Below are 25,958 nucleotides of genomic sequence, written 5' to 3' on the forward strand. Positions count from 1 at the left end.
ACAGATGGGGTTAGGAGCATTTCTCAAGTCACTTTTGGCATGATACAAAAGACTTTATTATTGTTGTTATTTTTATTTTTGAAAATTAATTTCCTAAGAGACAAGTGCCTTTCATGAGCACTCAAGTGATTTTTAGTGGTTATACCTCAATGTATCAAGTCTTCATCGGGAGAAATTCTATGATTACATCCCTCATATCAACTTCTCTTCTCTGCCACCTGTTTCTTCCTTTAAAATCTTCTCTTATGTCCTCACTATCAAAGAAAAATGACTCAAAGTAGGACTTCTGTCAACTGATACAGGACAGTCTTATTTATCATGACTATTTCACTATACTGGATCACCAATGACCCCCTCCTGAGTTTCAAATATAATTTCTCTCTTGTTCAGCTGTCCACAGTGGGTAGAGTCAAAATCATAGATAGAAACTGTCCTGAGGAAGGACTTGGCTCTTTAACCTTCTTTGAATCCCAACATTAATGCACTTTATTATCAATCATCATAGAATAAGCAAAGTAGTATTTTTTTATTTTTTTTATTTGCTTGAGAGAGACATGATTACTTGAAGGTGGCTCTGTTTGTCACCTGCTTCTAAGCAACTTAGCATATGGGTTCACCTCACCACTGGATTATCATAAAAGGATTGCCACTATGTCCTAAAGAACATATCACAGGTATTGCAGAGATTTCTAGGCAATGTGGGGTAGCCCAGTCAACATCCTCTCGGGCTCAGTTTTGCTGGGTTCATTCTTTTGATAGGTAGAATGCAGAGGCTTTTAAAAAATTCTTTTGGAAGTAACCTTGAGAGCTTCTCACCTTTTCTGTATGTCTGAAAAACACACTACTTTTGTAAATGAACCATTTACAAAAAAGCATTTACATGTTTCTCTTTAGCTACTCACCCACTGGCTAGGATACCAGCCTAGGGTCACAGTTGTAGTGGAAAGTTTGGGTGAATCTGAATGACACACTGGAGTGTAAATCAGATTAGTAAGATGAAAATAAAAAGTCAGGATTTTTAAAAGAATAAACAGAAAAAGTACAGCAATGGAACTGTACAAATGGAGCAGGTGATGCATTGCTCATGAGCGTCAGGGAGACAGTTCTCTGACGGGTGGAAGTTGTGCAAGTGGATTCTCCAGCAATGTGTGGAATGTAGCAGCTTTGGTGAATGTCCGACCAAATTGGGGAAAAAGAAAATCCATGAGAAAATCTGCCAAACTGTGCTGTTAAATAAGGAGTATCAGTTACTGGACATAGAGAAAGAAGAGTGACAGTAGCAAACTGTCACTCTTGAGCATGTACTGGGTGGGCAACTGTCCCTGCTTCCGACACTATATAGAATATAAAATGTTCTTTTCTCCACTGAGAGAAATTACGCTGAGCAGTGGATTTACTGCTGAGACTCATAGTGTACATTAGAGTGAGATACTTCTGTCTGCTCTGTGAAATGCAGGGTGAACTTGTGATGGAAAGGGGAATGTTTGGGGATGGAAACTGTTCACCCAGATCTAGGTCTTTTCAGCAGACAGACCAGACCAATGAAAGGCCAATGGCCACAGGGTAACCGCGAGAGTACAGAGACAGAGAGCATCCTGAAGACACAGGAAGGAGTGCATCCTGTTTGCTCTGTATCTGACCGAGGCAAGGTAATGTTATCTGTTCTTCACTAACACATTCCAAATAATGAAGCCAAAAGCCTCACTGACGATGGCAGTTTATTACAGAGAGCTAAGTGACATGATGACCCTCTGTTACCCCAATGTACTCAACAATGAATCTAGAAACAAATTAAAATAAACAAGTCATGATAAATTTCCTTTTTGTTGGGAAATTATAACTTTTTATCTTAAATGCTAAATACTTGTATCAGTCTTATTCTATATAATGCTTGGAGTCTCAACTAGAGTGATAGAGAAGAAAAGGAAGTACAGGAGATACAGATGTAGCAGGGAAAAGATGAAGAATCCCTAGTTAATAAATAAGTCTTCATTTAAAAAAGTCCATATGATCCCTCAAGAAGACTCTTTCAGAGGATTAAAGCTTTCAGAAGGACACTGCTTTGCAGAGCAGGGCCAGGAACAGGAACAGGAGCAGGAGCAGGAGCAGGAGTAGGAGCAGGAGCAGGTCTCTAGGCACGTATGTGTGATGGGAGGACTCACTCTACCTTTCCCCACCATGATCCAGAGAAGTCCTGGGGCCTAAGTCCCCTAGATCCCACCTCTGGGCCCTCATCATTTCCCAACCTATTCGTGCATGATTTATACTTCTCCTATCTCCAGAGAGTTAAGTTCTGTCTTCTGGGAGTACTGTTGGCTCCAATCTGAGTGTTTCTAGCTTTTATCATCTTCTTTCTCCTCTGGCACTTCATATGGCTCCAAGTAGCCAGTTTCACTGAGGAGAAGCTACAGGAACCAACTGCAGGAGGGAGGAAGACTGTATGCCACAATGAGGTTTCTGGTCTGAGCCGTCTGCTTTTTACTGCTTGGCTTCCTCAAGATCCATGTTCCAGGCCAGAGGACCTCTCTCCTTGAATATCTTGTCCTGGTTGCTGCCACCCCCACTCCAACTTTCTTTGACCCAATTGTTCTAGTACCTTCTGACCTGCCAAAGGTTATGTCTCAAGATAAGAATCTTTCTGTGCCTATCATTAGAGTCCTTCCTTTCCATCAACCATCCTAGTATCCTGCTATGACCCAGCTTCTCCACACTGACATAGGGTAGTTGAGGAGGACCAAAGGTGGGCTACAGGCACATCTTTCAAAAAGAAGGCTTTGCTGAAGTTCAAATCAAGACCCTTTATTGCTGAGATGCCTGTCTTCATCCCATATCCCAGTGGTCTGGACACAACTAGCAGGGCAAGGAGGGTCCCTAACGTACTCAAAGTTCTCTGGTTCTCAGATTCTCAGCCTTGCAGCATCATGAAAGTAGTTTCTCCCTGTATATCAGCCCAGCCCTAGGAGAATAAGGACTGCCAACAATGTCTGTCCAAAGAGTTATGGCAGAGGGCCTGGGCATTCCAGCCACTGAAAGTAAGCTTGTAGGGAAGATTAGCCATGATTGTGGTGGGCCAGATGAAGGTAGGACTGGAGACAGAGCTGTGGGAACTGGGAAAGATGCTACAGAAAGCTGGGCTGTCCTCTGGCTGTGTGGACATGGGGTCAGAGGCAGGACGGAGTCCAGTGATCAGCCAAGAGTTATTGCTCAGCAGCTACAGCTCTCCAATCATCAGACAGTAGCTGATGCCTTTATCCACTTCCAGTAGATTGTCAAGGTGGACTTCCAAAATGTGGCCCTGCATGGGGCCTGGAACCTGGACGAGCTGACTCTCCTAGCCTTTGAGCTCTTTGCTGAAGAGCAAGCAGAAAGACCTGGCTGCCTGCTGCACAAGATGACTTCAGTACCTTTCGTTGGCTTCGCCCCTCTCCACTGCCAGGACTTTTCATACCAAGCTGTCCCAGCCTGGATGCAGCCATGGTCTCTCCCTCTGTTGATTGCAGAACTTCTCGCTCCATGACACTCTGTGTGGAAAGCTTTTCAGCACCTCCCTATGCCCCCTCACCAAGCCTCGAAACACCTCCAGATAGCATTCTTTCATCCCCCAGCAACCCCACTGCTCTGGCCAACAGGACTGTGCAAGACCCCAAGCAGAAGGATGACTGAGCACCTCAGCCCACCACCCTTGCCCCAGCCAAAACCCAGCCCTGTTCTCAGGACAGCCAAGAGGCCCACTAAGCTCAGTGCCATCTCTGCTTGCTCTTGTCTGATTGTTTTTAGTTATAATTGTTTGCTTGTTTTTTTTTTTTAAGGTTTATTTTAACTTTTTGCTTGGTGGGTTTTTTAATGACTATTTTATACATAAATATATATCTATTAAAAACAGAAGCTCCAAAAAAAAGGCCTTTTTGAAGGTACCAAGGCCTAAAGTCAACCAATACATTAGTAGCTTTCCTGTATGCCAATAACAAAATTCTCTAAAATGTAACCAGAAAAAAAATACATTCAAACAGTTTCAAAGTAAAGTAAAATAATTAGGAATAACCCAAAATAATGTAGTGAAATACTTAACCTAAGAAAAATTTAATATAATTTTAATACAATTTAATATAATAAAGAAATAAATTGAAAAACAAACTAAAACTACTAAAAGATGGAGAAAGCCTCCTATACTCATAAATTATCACATTTGACATTGGAAAAATGGTTCTATTGCCAAGATTTATGTCCATATTTTATGCAACTCTTTTAAAATATGAATGAAATGCTCATCGACTCCAGTACCAAGTCATAGTATCCTTCCTCAACCCAAAGCCAAATAAGATTATATGGAAGTTAAAAACTTCTTCACATAGAGAAATACTACACAGAGGGAAGATAAAGAATACTGGATGAGAGAAAATATTTATTAATGCATTTATTAATACATTTTACACTCTATCTAACTCAATATATTAAGTAACAAGGAATCATCCAGTCAAATATCCAAATGAATTACATAAATATTTATCAAAGAGAAAAGTAAATATTTGAAAAAAATATTTACTCTAGAAAACGGGAAAATGGGAATCAAAATTACTTTGATATTCCCTTTTACCCCATCATCCCAGGATGGCTACAATGTGGAAAATAAAATGAGGAACCCTGCTGATCAAGATGTGGGAAAATAAGAAGCATTACAAGCTGATGGTGTTAACCTAAAGTGATACTGCTGTTAAATGACTGTAAATCACTATGAAGGATACTCAGAAAATTCTTGAACATCTTAACATATGGTGCGGTTATATTACCGTGTGCGTGTGTGTGTGTGTGTGTGTGTGTGTGTGTGTATCTAGGTCAGCATATATGTGCTCAGTATTTTTGTCTACTTGACATAAATTAGAGACACCTGGAAAAATGAAACATCAATTGAAAATTTACCTCCATCTGATTGTTTGGAGGCATGTCTTTGGGAGCAGTTTGAGTGTCGAGTGATGAAGAAGAGCTTATGCAACTGTGGGTGTTACCACCCCTGGAAGATTGGCCTGGCTGTCTAAGAAAAGTAACAAAGACAATAGCAGTGGTCCCTGCTTCAGGCTCGTACCCTGGGCTCTTCACCTGCCCTCTTTCATTGATAAACTATAATTTACAAATTGAAATAAGCCCATTTCCTCCACATGTTGCCTTTGGCTACGATGTTTGTCACAGAACAAAAGGGAAAACTAGGACAGAACGCCACATGCATCCATGTTTATTCCTGTGCTGTTCCAATACAAAAGGTACTGAAATACCCTGCAAGCTTATCAACAGATAAATAAGAAGAGAAAATGTGGTCATTATATACAATGGAATTTTGGACATAAAATTACAATCATGCATTTCTAACAAAATGGATTGAGGCACTATTAAACAAAATCAGACAATTTTAAAACATAAATATTGCATATTTCCTTTCACATGTGGATTTCAATTTAAATATCAATACATATATAAATATACACACAAAAAATCTAAAATAGAGTTTTAATGTGGGAGAAGTGTAAAATGAATGAGGATGGAAGAACATAACAGGATAATGAAAGGGAAGAAAGACTAGTTTTATTTCATAACCGGAATATAAATGAATCTATACATGTTTATTCATTTATAGACACATACACATGTGGAACATAAAAACAGGGCTGTCTAGGGGCAAGAATAAGACCGGTCCACTGTGAAATAATAGTAGAAAACAGTAGTTTGCCAAGTAAATCACAGATAGGTCTAATGATACAAATTAAATAAATATCCTCAGGGGGAAAACAATGAAAATAGATGAAATCACATATATGCATCACATTTTCCAGAAATTGAAATATGACCATGTTAATGTCTGATAAAGTATTTCAGAAGAAGGTTGTTACAAATGAAGACATTTATTAAAGACATTACATGACGACAAAACCTGGAGACATCAAGAAAAATTATTTTTTAAAGTTTGTCTGGTTTTTATTTGCTTTGTGTTATTTTGTCTTAAAAGGCCCTAGGTAGCCCAACCTGGCCAGCAACTCACTATTTAGCCAAGAATTACCTTGAATTCCAGAAATCCCTGCCTCCATTACCTAAGGGCTTCTGTTATATGTATGTGTCAGTCTGCCCATATGCAGTATAGGGAACTAAATAAATTTAGGGCTTCCTGCATCATAATATAAAATTTTGGGTGAATACTGTCTCCTAACTCTAACTAGGCTCTCATCTTGCATGTCTTCAAGAATGGTACAGGCAGACAGTGAATAATAAATACAAAAGGTGCTTTGTGGTCAATTCTTGTAAAAGTATTTAAAACTGGTTGTCAAATGAGATTTAAATGAAATGAATTTGAACTCCTAATAGCTAGGTACCTGAGAGCCTTTACATCTCTGAAAAGTATACTGCCTAATACTCAATGGAATAAAATTGAAGACTTAGAAATAAACCCACATATCTATGGCCACTTGATTTTTCACAAAGAAGCTCAAACCATACAATAGAAGAAAGACATCATATTCAACAAATGGTGCTGGTCTAACTGGATGTCTGTATGTAGAACACAAATAGATCCATATTTATCACCCTGCCCAAAACTCAAGTCCAAGTGGATCAAACACTTCAACATAAAACCATATATATTAAATCTAATAGAAGAAAAAGTGAGGAATAGCCTTGAACTCATTGATACAGGAACAAACTTCCTAAACAGAACATATCAGGCTCTAAGATCAATAATTAATAAACTAATCTGGACCTCATGAAACCAAAAAGCTTCTGCAAGACAAAGGACACTGTCAATAGAACAAAACAGCAGCCTACAGATTGGGAAAAAAATCTTCACCAACCATACACCCAACAGAGGACTAATATCCAAAATATATAAAGAACTTAAGAAATTAAACACCAAATAACCAAATTACCAAATTAAAAACCAAATAACCCAATTAAAATACGGGGTACAAAGCTAAACAAAGAATCCTCAACAGAGGAATCCCTAAAGGCCAAGAAGGACTTAAAGAAATGTTCAACATCCTTAGTCATCAAGGAAATGCAAGTCAAAACGACTCTGAGATTGCATCTTACAACTGTCAGAATGGCTAAGATAAAAAACTCAAGTGAGAGCACATGCTAGTGAGGATGTGTAGCAAAGGGAACCCTCCTCCATTGCTGATGGAAGTGTTAACATGTACAGCCACCTAGAAAATCAATCTGGCACTTTCTCAGAAAATTGGGCATAGCTCTACCTCAAGACCCAGCATATACCTAGATGATGCTCGGTCATACCACAAGGACATTTGCTCAACTATGTTCATAGCAGCTGAACTGTTAAGTACATCTAGTTTATCAGAGAAGAACTGTCATAAAGTAACCTTTGGTTTCCGTCATTACGTCAATCTTTCCAGGCCTTCTGCTGTTTTTCAGTCTGATTCACCTTGAGGCTTCCTCAATCATAAGCTGAAACAATTATATACCCTGGGGTTTCTGTTTCTGCTGAATCATTTTTGCTCTTTGGACTTCAGTTTCCTGTCCATTAGTCAGAGAACACGGCATCCAGGATGAAGCTCCTCATGTGATGAGAAACTTTGCTTCTGAGGATAGAAGACTATTACCTCTACCTAAGCACTCTACAAACTGAGCTATGTGCCTCACATTACACAGTAATCTTAAATGTACATATAACAAAGAGACACAACACAAGAAAGAAGAGTTCATAGCACTGAAAGAAACTCAAAAGTGCATCAGTAATTGTAGCTAGGGCATGGGAACATCTCTTTGAGAAAGTAATGGGAAAAACTAGGGGTGACAGTAAGTAAGAAATGATCCTGAAGATATGACCCAAGAAGAACTCAACCTCACACTTAGGATGGAATAGTAAAACAATTTGTCCACAAAGACTATGGCAAAATCACCACCAAGATAAGCAATATACTCAAACATAAATCAAAGTCCAACAAGGTAAAAAGTCCTGAAGCTGCAGAACTCTGCTCTGGTTGTTGTAAGCAAGGGCACAATGAAACCACAATACTGGATCACTCCATGAGTAGAACAAAAATTTACTAGGGGAACAAACAGCCAGCCTCTGAGAAGAGAGAACAGCAACTTGACAGGGTATTCACCAGGGTGGAACTCTTTGAGCTAACACAGGCTGTTTAGATTAATCAGGAATTAGAGGCTTGTCTGAGGTAGTTAAGTCCTTCTGTTTAGGACATTACTACCAGTACTGTCACTGGGGATAGGGAACCTCTTTGGATCTTATAATGGCATAAAAACAGAAATCAATAAACTAAAACTAAGAAAACAATGTAAAATCATTTGTAAATTAAATAGCATAGTTCTAAGAAAACCACAGGTAATGAAGGAAATCTCAGCAGAATTAAGAGTAGAAAAAGCTAAGTAAATATAATATATCAAAATAAGTAAAAGGCACTTAAAGCAACACTGTAAGGAAAAATTGTAACACTAAATCAAAGTGAGGAAAACTGCAAAATCAATCATCAAATTCCTTATTTGACAAACGTAAAGAGGAAATTTCAAAAAAGAAAAGAAAAAGAAGGAAAGAATAAATATAGTGTGGGAGGGGTTCAATAATGTAACAACAGGAAATGAAAAGTCAGTGAAACCAAGAGCTGATTCCTTGTAGGAAAAGAACCAGACTGGAGCAAGGTCTGGGAAGCTAAAAGCAGAAAGTGCTTTTAACCACCTACATTTAGATTCCAACAACCGTGTTGGGCAGCTTGCAACTGCCTTTAATTGCAACTCCAGAGAATCCGATGCCCTCTTTGGACACCTTCACACGTGTGGTAGACATACAAACCACAAGCAATAATAAAAATATATATATCTTAATTTAAAAAATGAAAGGACAAATCAGCTTAAAACAAAGTCACAAATCACCAACTTGAACGTGAAATGTCCCTACAGGTTCCTGTGTCTAAACACTTGTTCCCCAGCTGGTAAGGAAAGAACCTTTAAAATATTTTAGACTCTACATTTTAATTATTTCTGACTGAGATAAAGAGCAGCTTTGCAAAGAGCAAACAGCAAAATTAAAAAGAAATCAAACAGAATATATCACTAATGCCACAAATATAAGTCAAAACAGCTATCCTAAAAATACTCATATATAAAAGACACTAAGAAATAATTATTTTTTCACACAGTAAATTAAAATCTATAAACATAAAATGAGCACAAGTGCATTAGACAGTTATTTGTAGGAATTCTGGGAGCTGATTTGAGTCTTCCCCCTTGCTGTTTGTAAAAGCTCATCTTGATGGCTACAAAGAATATTGGATCACTAATGTGTTCAGCTTCATGGAAATTTTATCTTAGATACTAAATAGATATCTTAGATATATATGTAAGATGAAAATTTCTTAGTGGACAACATCACATCTGTAACATAGCTCAAGACATGCACCCAGAGTATGATATAGTTTAAGGTACAGGTGTAGGATGATTAATCTTTATTAGCATCTGTGAAATGAAATCCAAGTACTTCCAAAGCAAGAATAGGTATATTTTCCATTTGTGTTCCCTGTGAAACTACTGCACATCATAGGATAGGATTTCCTAAAACCTCTTTAAAAGCCTCCCCACCTAGTGTTGCTCAAGTTTCTAGGGAGCCTGTAATTCTTCGAGTGCAGGGAAGCGCCTGTAGCCGGATCTCTAATACTGTTGTTGCTTTAGCCATCAGACTATCAGCCCATCAGGCCAATTATTAAGGGGAGCAGATATGGGGTTGCCTCTTGTCCTGTATCACAGATGTACTTCTTGGGAAATGTAAGATCTTCACCTACTCCAGGCCTGTTAAATGCCTTTGTTAGTAGGGCCATTCATTTGGTAAGCATAGAGGGGAAGACTTGTATTATTTTTTGGAGGTATACTTCCCCCCCACCCCCGACTCACACACAAAACACTGCATGCCTGATCTGTTGAACTCTGCCTTGTGTCCAGTTGAGGTTTTTTTGTGAAGGTTTCCATTTGCTATAAAGGAAGGCATCTTTGAGGAGGGCAAAACTTCACTTATCTGTGGATTTAAGTGTACGATTTAGAATGTAGAATTAATGTTCGGCATTCTTTTCTAACATCCATGACCTCATCATCCTCAGTAAGCTGGCCAAGTTTTCAGTCCCAAGCATAATTTTCCTCATATTTAATTAACTCCAATTAGACAGCTGTTGGTTGATACCAACATGTAAGTGTTACTTAGTGTATCTGTGTGCAATCCTATCATACTGGCCATTGTCATGGTTCACAGTTGTTGCATCTGGATATGACTGCTTGATAGGACTGTTTCCCTCCCTTGGCAGCTTGCATAGTATTTTCTGGTACCATTAGTCTTGAGTACAGGAGACGTTCAGGTCGTATCCAACTCGAATTGTCTTAGGCTTGTGTCATAACTATGCACAGCCTTTAGCAAAACTATCCAATCTTCAACCCCTGTGAAGAATCCAAGGGTTACACCAACAGTCCATGTAGTTTTGAGAGTCACTTGGATTACCCAGACCAAACATTTGAGAGAAGGTTTCTCATGCCTTGAGTGAGGTTTTGTTAGTCTATAGTTCTTGTGGATAGCATAGTCAGCCCAAATGACTTAACTTCATTTAAGCTACATACACACACACACACACACAAAACACACACACACACACACACACACATATCTATTGTGTGTGATTCTAGGTAAATATAATATAACATGATTTCTTGTGGAGTTATCAAACAACCTCAATGTTATTTCTCCCCACTTTGTACTTGTCTGTCTGTACTGATTTCCCTCCCCTTCTCTTCATTTGGAATCCCTTCCGTGCTTTTGCATTGTCCGTTTCATTCGTATCACCTGTATCCTGCTATTCTCCTCTCAAGTCACCTTCCTCATTGCTTATACCTATGGTCCCTTTACACATTCCTTGTTTCTGTGATTACTCCATGTTTGTATACTCACATGTCAGGATGTGGAGCTAGGAACAGTGTGACTCCCCCCACACACACATTGTCACAATAAAGGGGAGCGTTCATAGGGCATGCAAGTAAGCCAGAATGATTGACTTTGAGCAAGCTCTTATCAGGAGAAAGGAAGTTGAACCTGTAGTCATGGGCTACGGGACTTCCTCAGGGGTGAGTGTCTTGCTGAGAGACACTCTCTAGATGAATTTAGGCAGAGAGAAAGAAGCCCCCTGCTGACAAAACCTGTCCTCTTCTGCTCTGAGCTCAGGAGAGCTGTCTAGACATGGTGGACTGTGATCTCAAACAGTAGGTTCTTCTAACAAAACCACAGATGTTTTGGGGGTCTGGTTTAACTCACCCAATATAATCTTTTCTACGCGCATCTATTTACCAGAAATTTTCATTTTTTTTCTTTAGAGCTGAATAATATTTCATATATATATATATATATATATATATATATATAACATTTTGATTATCCATTTATTTGATGGAGTACATTTAGGTTGTTTTCATTATCTGGCTGCTGTGAACAGGGTGGTAATAATCATGTCAAAGCAAGTATCTGTGGAGTAGGACATTGAGTACCTTCAGCATATGCCGTGGAGTGGTAGAACTGAGTCATGTGGTGTAGACTTCTTTCAGTTTTTCAATGAGTCTCTATTTTGAATTCCAGAGTGCCTTTATCAATTTGCATTCCCATCAAAGGTGAGAGTTCCTCTTCTTCCACAACCACCAGCATGGACACACTTCCATTTTTCAATATAAAGACAGCAATATAAATTGGAATAATCCTAACCAAGAAGATAAATGACTTCTTCAATGAAAGACTCAAATATCCAGAGAAAGACAATAAAAAGTGTGAGGGCATCCCATGTTTATAGCTGGGCAAAATTAAGATTTTGAAAATGACCATTCCCATCAAAAGCAATCTGCAAATTCAATTCAATCTCAATTACATTACCAACATTCTTTACAGAAATAAGCCAGACCATCTGAAAGTTCATATGGAGAAACAAGGTGACCCAGGCTAGCCAGAGCAGGTACGAGCAATAATAACTATTCTGGGGAAATTACTATTCAAGATTTCAAAATACCATTATATAACCATAATAATACAAACATTATGGCATGGCCCAAGTGGAAGATCACACATGTGGACCAATGGAAGGAAAGAAAAGACCTAAGCATAAATACTCATGACTTTAGGCATCTGATATTTAACAAAAAGATTAAAAAGAAACACGGGAGAAATAATAGCATCTTCAACAAATGATGCTGGGAAAACTGGATGTCCACAGGCAGAAGAATAAAATTAGGTCCCTAATACCTGCTAAAAACATTAACTGCAAATTCATCAACAATCTCTATTTGAAACCCGAAACACTGATACTGCTATAAGAAATCAGAAAGTACCCTTTAAGAAATGGGTGTAGGAAAGGACTTTTTGAATAGGATGCTGCCTGCCCATGCTAATAGAACTGAAGAATTAAAGTCAGCAGTTGACAACTGGGACATCATAGAACTAAGAAGCTTCTCTGTTCCACTAAAAATCAAGCAATTCAGTGCAGAAGAAACCCAAGAAATGGTAAGGAATCTTTACCAGCTATACTTCTCACAGAGAATTAACATTCAAAATATACAAAGAACTCAAGAAAGCAGAATCAAGGGGAAAAGTTACCCACTTAAAAAAAATGGGCTAGGGATCTAAACAGAGAATTCTCAGTAGAATAAATAAAAATGAGTAATAAGTGCCTGAAAAATTAGTCATCGTCCTTAGCAATTAGAGAGATGCAAATTAAAACAATTTTGAGATTTCATCTCACCTCAATCAGAATGGCTAAGAGAAGAGTTTTGAGATTATATGTGTTCATCATAGCAGGTGAAGTATAGTAGTTGGTCACATTGCCTTCACAGTTAGAAAAAAACAAAAACAAACAAACAAAAAACAGTGATGGATTCTGGAATTCTAGTTACTTTCTCTTTTTTAGTCTGTCTTGAACTCTAGTTCATGGAATGGTTTCACTAACATTTAGCCTTTCTTCACACCCCAGGTAAACCTAATTGAGAATCCTACCACAGACATGATTTGAGATCTGTCTCCAAGATTATTACAGATTTTGTTAGGCTGACAATCAAGTATTAACCATCAAAATTCTAAACTCTGCCAACTTGACATACATCCATACAACTTTGAAGTCATCACTCTCCACCCCTGTTCTTAATATTGCGACTGTCTTGGGATGCAAATCATATTCCGTCCGTCCACTTCTTAAAGCCTTCCTGGTCTTCACTCCCAGCACTGTTCTGGGCCTTCATACCATCTCCTTAACTGCGAGATACTACAAACACATACACATACACACACACACACACACACACACACAGAGAGAGAGAGAGAGAGAGAGAGAGAGAGAGAGAGAGAGAGAGAGAGAGTCATAAGGAGTCATTTTAGTGCTGATTTATTTATTTTTTTAAGAACAGCAATATTTGGTCTTATCCTAGAAGTTCCTTGTGTCCTTTTCTTATAATGTCCTGTCAGGGCCTAGCTTTTAAATGTGATCCTATTACTTATATATTTTTTCTTCTGTCCTTGTCTCCTGTGTATATGTTATGGCTTCCAATTTAGTATTTTAAGGAATGCATGATCGTGTAAACTCGTGGGTCTTTGCATTTATATCTGCTTCTAGTGCCTTCTCTTTGGGCTTGTTTCAGTTTGTTTTATCCTATCCTGATATGTTAGTTTTTATCATATGACATTATTAGAAGCCTGTTTTCTTTTTCTAATGAAAAACAGAAAGGAGGTGGATCAGGGTAGAAGGGAGGTGGGGAGAAACTGGGAGGAGTAGAGGGAGGAAAACCAGTAAACAGGAAATAATATGTGAAAAAATTTATTTCAGTAAAAGGAAAAAAATACATAGAATAAGAAGAGAAAAGTGGTCCAGAAACTCATTCAAATATTACTAAGGCATTCTACAATAATATCAATGTATATTCTTCAAAGATGGAGGAAAGAAAACATATGAGACATCATGAAACATCAGCAGGCCATGGAAGGAGTCTTCATATGGCAGAAACTTCTAACATGACAGGCAAAGTTGTCTGCATGAACAGGTGATGTTATGTGACTAAAGATACAATGTTCAAGGACAGACTAGTTGAGTTCCTACCAACACACCAACTTCTGTTTCAGGGTGAATGCTGGAACCAAATAAACATTAATTCATAATTCTGAAATCCATGGAGAATAGTTAGCCACTGTGTGGAGGAGGATACAGAACTCTAAAGGGAAATAGGTTTTAAACTTATCCTAGGAGCTGATGATTATATAAACCACAGATGGTATCCAGTGTACATTATCTTCTTAAAAGGAAACTGTGCTGAAGCAGGTGTGTGGTAGAGGCACATGGTGCATTTCATAGGTGGAAAGTATTGGTTAAAGGAATGGGATATAAGTCTAGTATATATATTTGGGAGACATGATATCCTGTATGAGTAGGTATTGTTCATTCAGCCCTATGCCCCAGAAAAGTACAGCCAATAGGGAATTGGTGGCCAGCGGACCTGCCTGGAGCAAAAATCTGGATTAGGCAAGCATGAAAATTCCTTGTTCTCTGTTAACCAATGGCTAGGACAAGCAGTGGGAGTTACTCTACTAGCTATCTGTATCCATGACCTGTGGAAATGCCACAGGATGAAGAGCAAATGGACTAATGAGGAATAAGAAGTGTATTATTGAAAGCTAAATAATGCAGTATCCCCACCCACACTGTTGTAACCAGAATGTTCTTTGAAAGAAATAACTGCAACAAACCTTGAGATCTTTGAGATCTTGCTAATTTGTTTTATACCACGTTTACTTGGATGCTGATATCAGTATCAGTTTGCATTTGTTTGAAATAAGCAGCAATGCTCTTTCAGAGATTACCTTCATTCTCTGAAAAACACTTCATTTTGTAATACTAACATCCAGTATCATATAGATATGAAAACCCAATCAAAGGAACAGAAACGATAGCAGGTGTGGTAGGGAAAAGTATTCCCACAGGCATAAGCTTGTTCAAAAATCCCAGTGGAGAGCAGTTGGCTTTGTGCAATGGCAGGGAGAGAAGTCCCTATGGCCTATCACAGCATACAGGCTGCTGCCATTGATCCTGTACTATACCACAAGTAAAAAATTAGAGATTATTGCTGAAGATACCACATGACTATGGAGAACACAAAAGCTGAGACTGAGCTGGAGGTCCCATTCTGCTGTCTGAATTTCACGATGCCAGACAGCACTCAGCTTGATATCAGGTCAAGTATCTGAAAGGGCTTAACCAACTCCTGATTAACACAATTCATTGAATAATTAACATAATCCATGCAAGATGTATTCATCTGTTCCATGGTAATGAAACCCTCATGTGAAGGGTCAACTATTTTCTGACTGTCTACAGGGGGAACTGGTGTTTTCTTCAGCCACTACAATGTCTTCCAAGAGGAAGACTTTTTTAATTGTTTCACAAAACGCTTATGATATTCCTATTAAATTATATTCTAAATGCATTTTTGCAACTTCTATTTTTAGCCTAGTGTATAGAGGTAAACTCTGTACAATATCTAGTAGATACTGGCAAAGATTCTTAAAGGTTGAACTTCTAAAAATAAGTGATTCTTGTCTGATATTCAAATGTTAGGAAACTCATAAAATACATATATCATTCCAGTGAGGTTCTGAAGATATTACAGAGATGGCATGACTGTATAAGAATTTAAAGAGGAAGGCCAAGAATTGAGGCCTATCAATTCTCCCTGTGTTAATCTTTAATACGAATTCTACTCCTGTCATGGCCAACACATAAGCAAAGGAATGCACACATAACTAGGTCTACGGTCACACTAATGAGACCATTACAATCCCCTTAGGGTGCAGTCACAGGAATTCAGGTGGGATTCTAACCTGAAGGAGGTGTAAGGGAGTATATAGGAGGTGGAAAGTTAGATGAAGGGAAGCCTCCAGTGAAGAAGTTTTCCTCCTGGGGTATCCAAGCTGCAGTGATACTTCTCAGAGATGCATTTGTCTTTGACTCCGCGGTGCTCCTCCTGTAAGTATCAGTTTTACTCTCATTTCTCTACATACAATTAAGAAATGCATTATTTTACCAAGTTGAGTTTGGGTGGCCTATGCTTCTAACGTCCTTGATGTCCTATCTAGGAAGAACTCTCTCTCTCTCTCTCTCTCTCTCTCTCTCTCTCTCTCTCTCTCTCTCTCTTCATGGCTTACCAGAAGTAAGACAGCAAAGATATGAGAAGAATTTTTTCTTAATCACTCTAATGCAGTTGCACAGTAAACTCTTAGACCAGTAGGGGTTTTTTTTCATAATTTAATTCATTTTTTAAAAAGGAGTCTTCCTTCTCCTACAGACATGTGTCACTATCTTGAAGCATTTTGCATTGTCTTAATTGACCTGAGTTAGAAACTAGAAGTGTTTCTGGTATCTAGTGAGTGGACACGAACAGTGCTCTGTGCAGCTTCCACACAAAGAAAAGTTACAAATTGAGGTTTGACAACAAGTTCAAAATTGGAGAAATGGAGATGCTTGTTAAATTAGAATACAAAGAGTCTTTACGCAGTGTTCTTTCCAGGGTTATTTCAATGGCTTTCTAGATATGAATGAATCTAAAGAAATTTTCAGTGCAGGAGACTGATACAGAAAAGTCTAGCACGTGGGCATTACACAGTTGTCACAATTTCATCCAAACAAAATATCTGTTCAAAACAAAAGCATGCTAGGGTTAAGTATTTGTCTCTAGAAACTTGTTGATATTTTCAAGAATAATCAATTAGTAATAATGATAAAATAGATTTTCCAAAATGGAAAACCAAAATCATTTGTCTCTAAAACTCACCTTAAGCTGTGAAGGTCTTACAGCCCACACTTCCTCTTTCTTTTTCTCCTATGCCTCTCTCCCAATCCAATGATAGGGGAGGTCCTCCTCCCCTTCCATCTGACCCTAGTTTATCAAGTCTCATCAGTACTGACTTCATCTTCCTCTGTGGACTGGTAAGGCTGCTCCCCCCTCAGGTGGAAGTGATCAAAAAGCCAGCCTTTGAGTTCATGTCAGAGACAGTCCTTGTTCCTATTATTGGGGAATCCTCTTTGGACACTGAGCTGCCATGGGCTACTTCTGTACGGGGGTTCTAAGTTATAGCTATGCATGATCCTTGTTTGGAGTATCGGTCTCAGAAAAGACCCTTGTGCCCAGATTTTTCTTGTTGTTCTGTTGCTCTCCTTATGGAGCTCCTGTTCCCTCCAGATCTTTCTATCTCCCCCTTCCCCCTGCGCTCTGCAAAAAGTTTGGCTATGAATCTCAGCCTAATATCCAGAATATATAAAGAACTTAAGAATTTAAACAGCAAAAAAATCAAGTAACTCAATTAAAAATGGGGTACAGAGCTGAACAGAAAATTCTCAATAGAGGAATAGCGAATGGCAGAGAAACACTTAAAGAAATGCTCAACATCCTTAGTAATCAGGGAAGTGCAAATCAAAACAACCCTGAGATTTCACCTTATACCCATCAGAATGGCTAATATAAAAAACTCGAGTGACATCACATGCTGGAGAGGATGTGGAGAAAGAAGAACCCTCCTCCATTGCTGGTGGGAATATAACCTTGCACAACCACTTTGGAAATCAATCTGGCACTTTCTCAGACAACTAGGAATAGTGCTACCTCAAGACCCAATTATACCACTCCTAGGCAAATATCCAAATGATGCTCAAGCATACAACAAGGACATGTGTTCATCCGTGTTCCTAGCAGCTTTATTTGTAATAGCCAGAATCTCCCAAGACATTAACCCACCTGAGGAAGAAGACTAGCTCACACTGGCTCCAATTTCAGTCAAAGTAGAAATGTTTGAAAAAATATAGAAACATTTTTAGGAGAAACAGAAAGATGCAGGAAGTCTTCCATTTTATTTTCAAATTATAACCTGTGCAGGCATAATTTTTATCTAAATATATAACACAGAAGAAATTATTCTTCCACTCAGACAAAAAGTATTAACTTGTGTAGAGCAGGAGGGCATCTTATGCTTTCCTAGACAGGGTGACTATTGATAGCCTCATAGAATAAGACCTTAAAATGGCTTCTCTTCTTTAACAGGGACGCTGCTCTTGCTGCTGGTATCCAGCCTGCTCCTGGAAGGGAACATGGCCTCTGCTAGGAAAGGTAGACTATTGAATGTCCCTAACAACAAATCCTTTGGAGACATGTTGGAGAAGGCAATCAAGTCATCTCAGAAAATGAATGGCCTAATTTTTTACCTGTGCGATCATTTGGTAAGAATCCTTACTAATCTCTGGATTAGTTATGGTCTCTTTTTTATGGCAGTGAAAATGAAAGGGTAAGAGCATCATAGTCCAGTTTCAACATATTCTCTTGGGGAAAACCTTAAGCTACTAAAATATAAAATAGGAGAATATAACACTTTGATGAAATGTCAAATGTTTGCTAAGAATACAATGGTTTTTTTTCTCTATATTTCAAATTTTATTTTAATTTACTCTTGTTACATAAAGTAACAAGGTATAAGGCTCAGAGGTATAAGGCTGCAGAAGTGTTTTGGTTTTCTATTCCTCTGTATAGGGGACATAAGTCCTTTGGTATGCTTCATTTAGGATGCTATACATATCCAATAAAGAAGACCGTTTCACAGAGAATCTGGGGCAATGAACAGAATTAAAGAGACTAAGAATAAATAAGGCAAAAAGAAAAATAAGAAAATGACTACAGAAATCCCCCAATGCTAAGAACTGTCATTGAAATAGTTCCATTACAATAGCCTAGGGTCAAGTTTAGAGCTGAAAGCAGTTATCCTACACATAGTGAAGGGCATTTAAAGGCAATACACAGTCTAGTTTACAATAGTATAAGGAGCAACAGTAGATTGGACTTTAACACATCAATTAGCATTTAAGAATGTATCCCAAAGTATATAATAAATACATTTCTATCATACATTATGCTTACTACTGTTTCAATCACCCCATATTCATAATCATTCCTGAAATCCTTTCTAACTATCATGAATTTTCCTAGGAATAGTTTTGATGCTAATGTGTTGAGTAAATATACTGAAATAAAGGCAATAATCAAATAATGACATGTCAGATAATGCTTATACAATCAATATTCTTTTTTTCTATTTTTAACGGGTACATTGTTTTATAATTTCAAATATAATGTACTTGGTGGTAGAACTCACTTTGCCATAACATTTTTGGCAGATGCAGTGCGATGTGAAAATGGAGTTCTCCTAGTATGATGCCTAGTTAAGAAAGCATCTGTTTGGATCAAAAAGGAATTTAAAAATTAATAATTAAAAATATATAAGAACTTTGGCAGTGGCACAAATACCAGTCAATTATTAACATATTACAACACTTATTTTTGCAGTTTGGTAGGTTTTAGTGTCTGCTTACCAAATATATATATATAGAGAGAGAAAGAGACAAGGGAAAGAGGTTGAGAGATTAGAAAACTGGATGATTCTAAAAAACATGATTACAATGAAATTGGAAATAAATACGTAAAAGGTACTTGTCTAATTCCTTATTTTCATTTTTTTAGTATTGTTTACCTTTAAGTTTTCATATCTTCAAATTCCTTAATGCCCAAGTTACTGATAAACTGACTTCATTTAGAAATGACAACTAATGGAGTATTCGTGATTTCAGGATATATATTATGTCAAAGGCTACGGATTTAACCAGAGGACCACCAGATGCCACACTTCTTCCCTGTCTAGCCCACAAACCAAAGAGCAAGCCCAAAAGATCCAAGTGAGTTCTCAGCCTTCGTTTGTCACCAAAACAACTGAAACAGTGCATTGGCTTTGGCACGCATTCGTATTACTTATATTATAGTATAGTATAATAGTATATGATAATCACACTTGCAGAAAAAACAGAGAAGGAATATGAAATCAAAGAACAATCTTAATGAAATGTATTTGTAAAAATCATTGATAAGTAATATTACAGCAAATCTATAAACTATCCATTCAGAAAGCCCATTTTATCAGTGCCTTGCCTATGACATTATACTTACTAGTCTGTAGTAAATGTGAGCCACCTCTAAAGCCATGGTTCAGTATGTCCTGATGAATATGCAAATGAAGCAGTAATAGAGTTGTGTTCATCTTATGTCACACTAGGTCCTGTGGTGGCAGGATATTTTTATTCAGTTTACATCCTGGTTGTAATCCCATGCCTCCTCCCCTCCCAATCCTATCCTTCCTCCTTCACCTCTCCCCTTCCCCTAGTCTTCAAAAAAGGGAAGTCCCCTTTCCCATCCACCCCAGCTCATCAATTCAGATCAGGAATGAGCTTGTCATCTTCCCCTGTGGCCTGGCAAGGCAGTCCCACCAGGGGGAAGTGATCAAAAAGCTAGCAAAAAAGTACCTGTCAGATGTAGTGCCTGCTTTACTGTGGACCCACATGAAGCATTTTAACATTTCTGAACACTATTCTTAACACTCGTGTTTCCCCTGGATCTACTTCTGCTTCATTACATAAGTGCTCATTCCTCTCTGATCTCTTCAGCTTTACCTATGTTATTACAGGAAGGATGGAAGTCACTTGAAAAGAGGAGTCCTGCAAAATGCAATATGATGTTCCTCAAGATAAAACTCACCCTTGTTGTCATGAGGAGTTTATATGCTTTGCTGACTCCAACTTATAATGGTTATTATTTCTCACTTCTGATTCCCTTCCATGAAGCAATTTAAGTGATTTACAATGAGCATTATCACATATCCAGAATGTGCCCACAGATACACCCCACTTTCCTTCTTTTCCTTAACTAGACCAACATTTTATGTTTGCATTCTTATTTATAATAAAACTAATGATGATAATAATAATATAAAGTTAAAAAAAGGAAGTCAAGGAAGTAATGACAATTGTTCAAAGATACTACTTTGCTAGAGATTTCATAAAACAGTCTTATTTTATGTCTGAATTTAAACTTGTAAAAATTCTATAACATGAGGACTGTGGCTACAGTTTAAACTTATAAAATCTGTACCAACAAAAGAATGTTCCAAACATGTATGTGAATGATCAAAGCTACCTGAGGGAAATCTGTCTCTATCTAACACTGTTCTAGTTCCTTTATTCTAATGGGTTTGTTCAATTGTGGTTGCTTAGTCGGATGTCCTACTGAAGTTTGCATACAGTTTATTGAAAGCCTGGGTCAATCCTCTGAACCATCTGTGGGGTGAAATGCATATCAGGCTGGGATCCACTCCTCCTACCCTCACAAGAGCCTTGGAGCTTAAAACTGAAAACAAAAACATCCTAGATACCATGAAGAAGATTGCCCTCAAGGTAAGCAGCTTCCTAACTTTCTTTGCATTTCTGTGTAAAAGCAAATATATTTTGAAACACTTCCCTTTGCAACAAAAATGGGGTATCCAATTAAGTCAACATCTTCGTTACAATCCATATAACACCCAACCTTGTCAAAGACACTTTACTCAGCACCTGACTTCCCAGGAATCTCAAAAGGAAAGAGCTGCTTCCCCCAGCGATTTGAAAAGCACCTTTCTGGAAAGAAAGACAGATGGGTAACTATCCCAACAGATTTGGTTACAGTCAGTGCTGGACTATCTACATCTTAATGCGCCAGTTACAATCTTCATTGAATCTAGGGATTTGTTCACAAATACTATGTGGAGCATTTATTTGGTAGAAAGGAAGAAAAGAATAGTAGCATGGTGTCTGGATCCATAAAACACAAAGACAAGTCAGGAACAATCCCAAAGAACTGTAAAGTTTAATAATTGACAGAATTTATGCTAGCAACCTCCATGTTCCTTGATATCAAATTATTAGCTGCCCATCTGTCTGCTCCTTTGCTACATGAGACTTCTCCTGGGAAAACAGAAGAAAAACAAGTCTACTCACCCAAGAAAGGGAATCCAGGACAGAGGAAAGTAACAACTACACTGAAGTCCCATTTGGCGAAACAATGTGTTTTTACTGGAGTTCTAACAGGAATATGGTTGAGTTACTTGCAAAAGGAGGGAGTGACTCAAAGACAGCCACATCACAGAAAAGTCCCACCCCAACCCCCAACACAAGTGACAATCAGGAGAACTAAAACCCTAGATGTCTCTCAGGAAGCAGGGAGAAGTCTGAGAGACCTTCTCTCTACAGTTCAGTGGGCCAGCATCTACACCACTAGTATTCTGTGGAGGAAGGAACCTTGAAAATCTTCTGAGATTCTATTTTCCCAGACATTAAATGGTGGGGATTTTGCCGGGATTTTTGTTTATTTTGTTTTGTTTTTTAGTCCTTTGAACCTGCCCCCTGTCTTTGAGGCAATGCTTGATTGGGAACAAATTATACAATGTCCAGGAAAAACAAACATCAGAGGACATTTCATGTCACAAAATATATGAATCTGCCCCACCTCTAGTTTTAAATGGCTGCCATATTTAACTACTCTGTTTCAGATAAATGAAAATCCATAGGTTTGGCTGAAGTTTTACAATATTAACCTCTCACAAAATTGAATTTACCATTTAGAAGAAATGGAATCCCAAACTCCCATTTCATAATTAATACTTAACTATTATTTTGGTGATTAGGGTAACTTTGTAATTGGAGAAAATGAGAACTCCCCTGCCTGGACTGACTTGGGATACTTGCAATCGGCTGACAGAAACACTAAATATTTTGCATTTTATAACATGTTTCACTGCCTGAAAAGGGACTCACAAAATGTGGAAATGTATCTGAAGCTCCTGAAGTGCCGACTGACCCACAGCAACTGCTAAGAGCACATTCTTTTATTCTGCCTTCGTGATGGTACTTGATGCACTTGAGTAATTGCTCTGTTCTTTAAAAATAAAAATAGAAAAACTAAGCAAAGCTGCTCAAAATATCTTTTGTTGATTTAAAATAAAGTCTACTAAAAACATTGATGGGTTTTTATCAAAAATATCACAGATATCAGAAGTTACTCTGGCAAACAATTATACTTTACAATATAACCTTAGGATCACAACATGTTACATGAATGAAGTTGCTAGAATCAAAGAGTGCTATTGCAATCAATCAGCCCATCTATATTCCATAAACATGGGGATCTTGAGTTATATTATGAAAATAGCTGCTCTCTATCACCTGACATTTGTGGCATATCCACTGACAATAAAATTACAATGCAACTGTACTGCTCCAAAGTACTGTAAAATTTTCAAAAAGTCTGAAACTTGAGGACATAAACATGAAATGTCTCTGGGTTTCATTACAACTGTCTTTAACCCTGATCCTCTGAATTCTCATCTTTTATCACCATCTTAGGCATAAAATATGTGCTCTTGTCACTCTTGGTCTACAGAGAGTTCTTAGGAATAGTTTTAACTTTATCTCATTTATTAGTTGCAAACCTGTTTTTTTTTTTCTGATGCTTTAAGTCACAGAGTTAGAAAGGCAAATGATCGATTCTACAATGTTTCTTCTACTTACTTCTTCCAGATATCTTCTTTTTCTCTTACTGCTTTCAATCTTCTCTAGCTCAGGTCTTTAAAGATGGTATGATTGTCAGACTGTTTTACAGCACATACCATGCAAGAGTTTTACAGCAATTTCTAGACAATGGAAACTAGCTCAGTCAACATTGTTACACACATTACAAATAAACTTAAAAATAAGTAAGAATAGAATATAGCTGATAAGATGGCCTTAGAATAAGATGGCCTTGGTGAAACTCTAAGTGCATCTAAGCATTTGAACTCTAATAACAAATAATATCATCAGTTCTCTTCAGTTGCTGGCTCTTTGATCACCTCCCCCTGAGGGGGGAGCAGCCTGCCCAGGCCACAGAGGAAGACTATGAAAGACAATCTTGATGAGACCTGACAGGCTAGAGTCAGATGGAAAGGGGGGTCCTCCATTATCAGTGCACAGGGGAAGGGGCATGAGAGGAGATGAGGGAGGGAGGGAAGTTGTGATTGGGAAGAAACGAGGGTGGGGCTACAGCAGGGATACAAAGTGAATAAATTGTAATAAATAAAAAATTATATTAAAAAATCATCAATTCTCCACCCACCTCCTTTTACTATTCTTTTTTATTTCATGAATTTTTTTCATTGCATTAGAAATATACATTATTTTCATCAATTGAATGGCTATAATCCAGAAACAAATGGAACTCAGAAGTTTTGAAAGTTAGAATTTAAAAGAAAGCTGGCTTCAGATTAGAGAGAGAGGGAGAGAGAGAGACTTCCAATGGTTAAAGTTGTCCATCCAACCTGGTCTCATGCCTCATTGTCAGGGTTGTTTTATCTGAATTCTGCTCTTGCCAGTAACATTAATGATCACATCTTTCAGAGCACAGCATAACATGCCCCAAACAAATCTGTCAATCTTTCTATTACCTCTTAGATACAAGCAAACTGTCAGCTCACTCTGATCTATTCTAGCCTTCTTTCTTTAGCAGCAGGAAAGTACACTGAAATCCAATCAAAGTTTATATATGTGGCATGTTCTGTTAATAGAGTCAAATGTTACTTTGCTTTCCAAGTAGATTTCTTCCATAAATCCATGCATATTTCCAACACAGATCATGGTTTCTAAAGAATGGGTATTTGTAAGTGAAAAACACTTTAATTTTATGAAATATGTTCATTCAAAGTATGAATTTAAAAATTCAGGTGATCTTTACGGGACTAATGGTTAAATCCCTCTACCTTTTTGTGGCATTTAACCAAATTCTAAAAGTTCTAGACAAAACTATGAAGATCCATAGAGACTAGGGAAAAGTTGAAAAGGAATAGCTTAAATTATACTGAATACAGCAACTGCTCTTTAGTTAGTTTATTTCCTGTTCCTCTGATAACAGTACTTCAAGGATAAAGGGTTGCATGTTGGATTTCAGGGAGAGCGGGATAGAGTCCATCATGGCAGGGAAGGAAAGCATGACAGCAGAACCCTAAAACTAGCTGGTCACATTTTCATCCACACAGGGAACAAAGAGAGGGAGAAGAGAAGCCTGTTCGAAAAACTTTAAAACCTGCTTCCATCAAGACTCCACCTCACCTCTCCTAATGGTTCCATAACCTTCCTAAGTACTGCCACCAACTGGATACCAAATGGTCATGCACATGGGTCTATGAGGAACATTTACCATTCAAGTTATCACAACAACCTTTTTAGTATAAAATAAAATATCATCAAACATGATTAATTCATAGTCATTGCAGGGATGCAATGATTGTTTTATACATACAATGTAATCTAGGAAATAGATTCAAAGAAACAAATCACATGACCATTTAATAGATACAAAGTGAATAATTATAATAAATAAAAAGGAAAAAAATAACTGTAAGACAGTTTCAACATTTCTTCATAATACCTAAATAAAATAAACTGAAAATTAGTGGAAACTAGAAATAGAAAGAACATATCACAACATAAAAGAGGCTATATCTGAGAAATATATACCAGGTAAATGGGGAAAAAAAACACATTTTTTTCTAAGTAAAAAATAAAATCATGCTGTTCATTTCTCAATTCTTATTTAATATAATGCTTGAAGTCTTAGACAAAAATAATAAAGCAAGATAAATATGGAATTTTAAACATCTTTACATCTCTGAAATGACAATAGCTTTACCATAATCAATAACTTTGTCACTGTGTTGTTAATTTAGGTTCACAAGTATCTTATTAAAAATAAACACTATAAGAAATATATAAAAAAACCGATTACTCATTTTAAAGAAAACGGTTAATGTTTCTTATTTCATGATGTTTAAAACATATATTTCATGATGTTTAAAACATAGACACACATACCACTGTATACAAAATGGAATTTTATTTGGCTATAATGAATGATATTAGGTCCCTTGCATAAAAATCAATGGTAGTGGAGAACTAAATGTTAATAAAAGCAACCCTATTCCTAAGCCATTTCAGGAGAATGGCATTAGTCGTTTGCCTTCTTATAAA

At 37.5% G+C, this 25,958-nt stretch overlaps 1 protein-coding gene and 1 pseudogene across 1 annotated transcript; both read left to right on the forward strand.

Moving 5' to 3' along the window:
* The first annotated feature begins 2,141 nt into the window (after nt 1–2,141).
* On the forward strand, nt 2,142–3,663 carry LOC110564592 (lysophospholipid acyltransferase LPCAT4-like; annotated as a pseudogene).
* A 12,328-nt stretch (nt 3,664–15,991) lies between these two features.
* LOC110564595 (prolactin-4A1-like) lies at nt 15,992–22,774 on the forward strand. Its single transcript, XM_021662084.1, has 5 exons — nt 15,992–16,025; nt 18,094–18,269; nt 19,668–19,772; nt 21,141–21,320; nt 22,586–22,774. The coding sequence occupies exons 1-5, from the start codon at nt 15,992–15,994 to the stop codon at nt 22,772–22,774; spliced, it is 684 nt and encodes a 227-aa protein (XP_021517759.1).
* The last annotated feature ends 3,184 nt before the right edge of the window (nt 22,775–25,958 follow it).

Source organism: Meriones unguiculatus, chromosome 19, assembly GCF_030254825.1.
Source record: "Meriones unguiculatus strain TT.TT164.6M chromosome 19, Bangor_MerUng_6.1, whole genome shotgun sequence".
Lineage (NCBI taxonomy): Eukaryota > Metazoa > Chordata > Mammalia > Rodentia > Muridae > Meriones > Meriones unguiculatus.

Bases quoted from the DNA above. Each gene is read 5' to 3' on its own strand.
- LOC110564595 (XM_021662084.1), top strand. From the start codon at position 15,992: ATGCATTTGTCTTTGACTCCGCGGTGCTCCTCCT. The intron at 16,026-18,093 runs GTAAGTATCAGT...CTTCTTTAACAG, and splicing joins GACTCCGCGGTGCTCCTCCT to GGACGCTGCTCTTGCTGCTG. The intron at 18,270-19,667 runs GTAAGAATCCTT...TCGTGATTTCAG, and splicing joins TTTACCTGTGCGATCATTTG to GATATATATTATGTCAAAGG.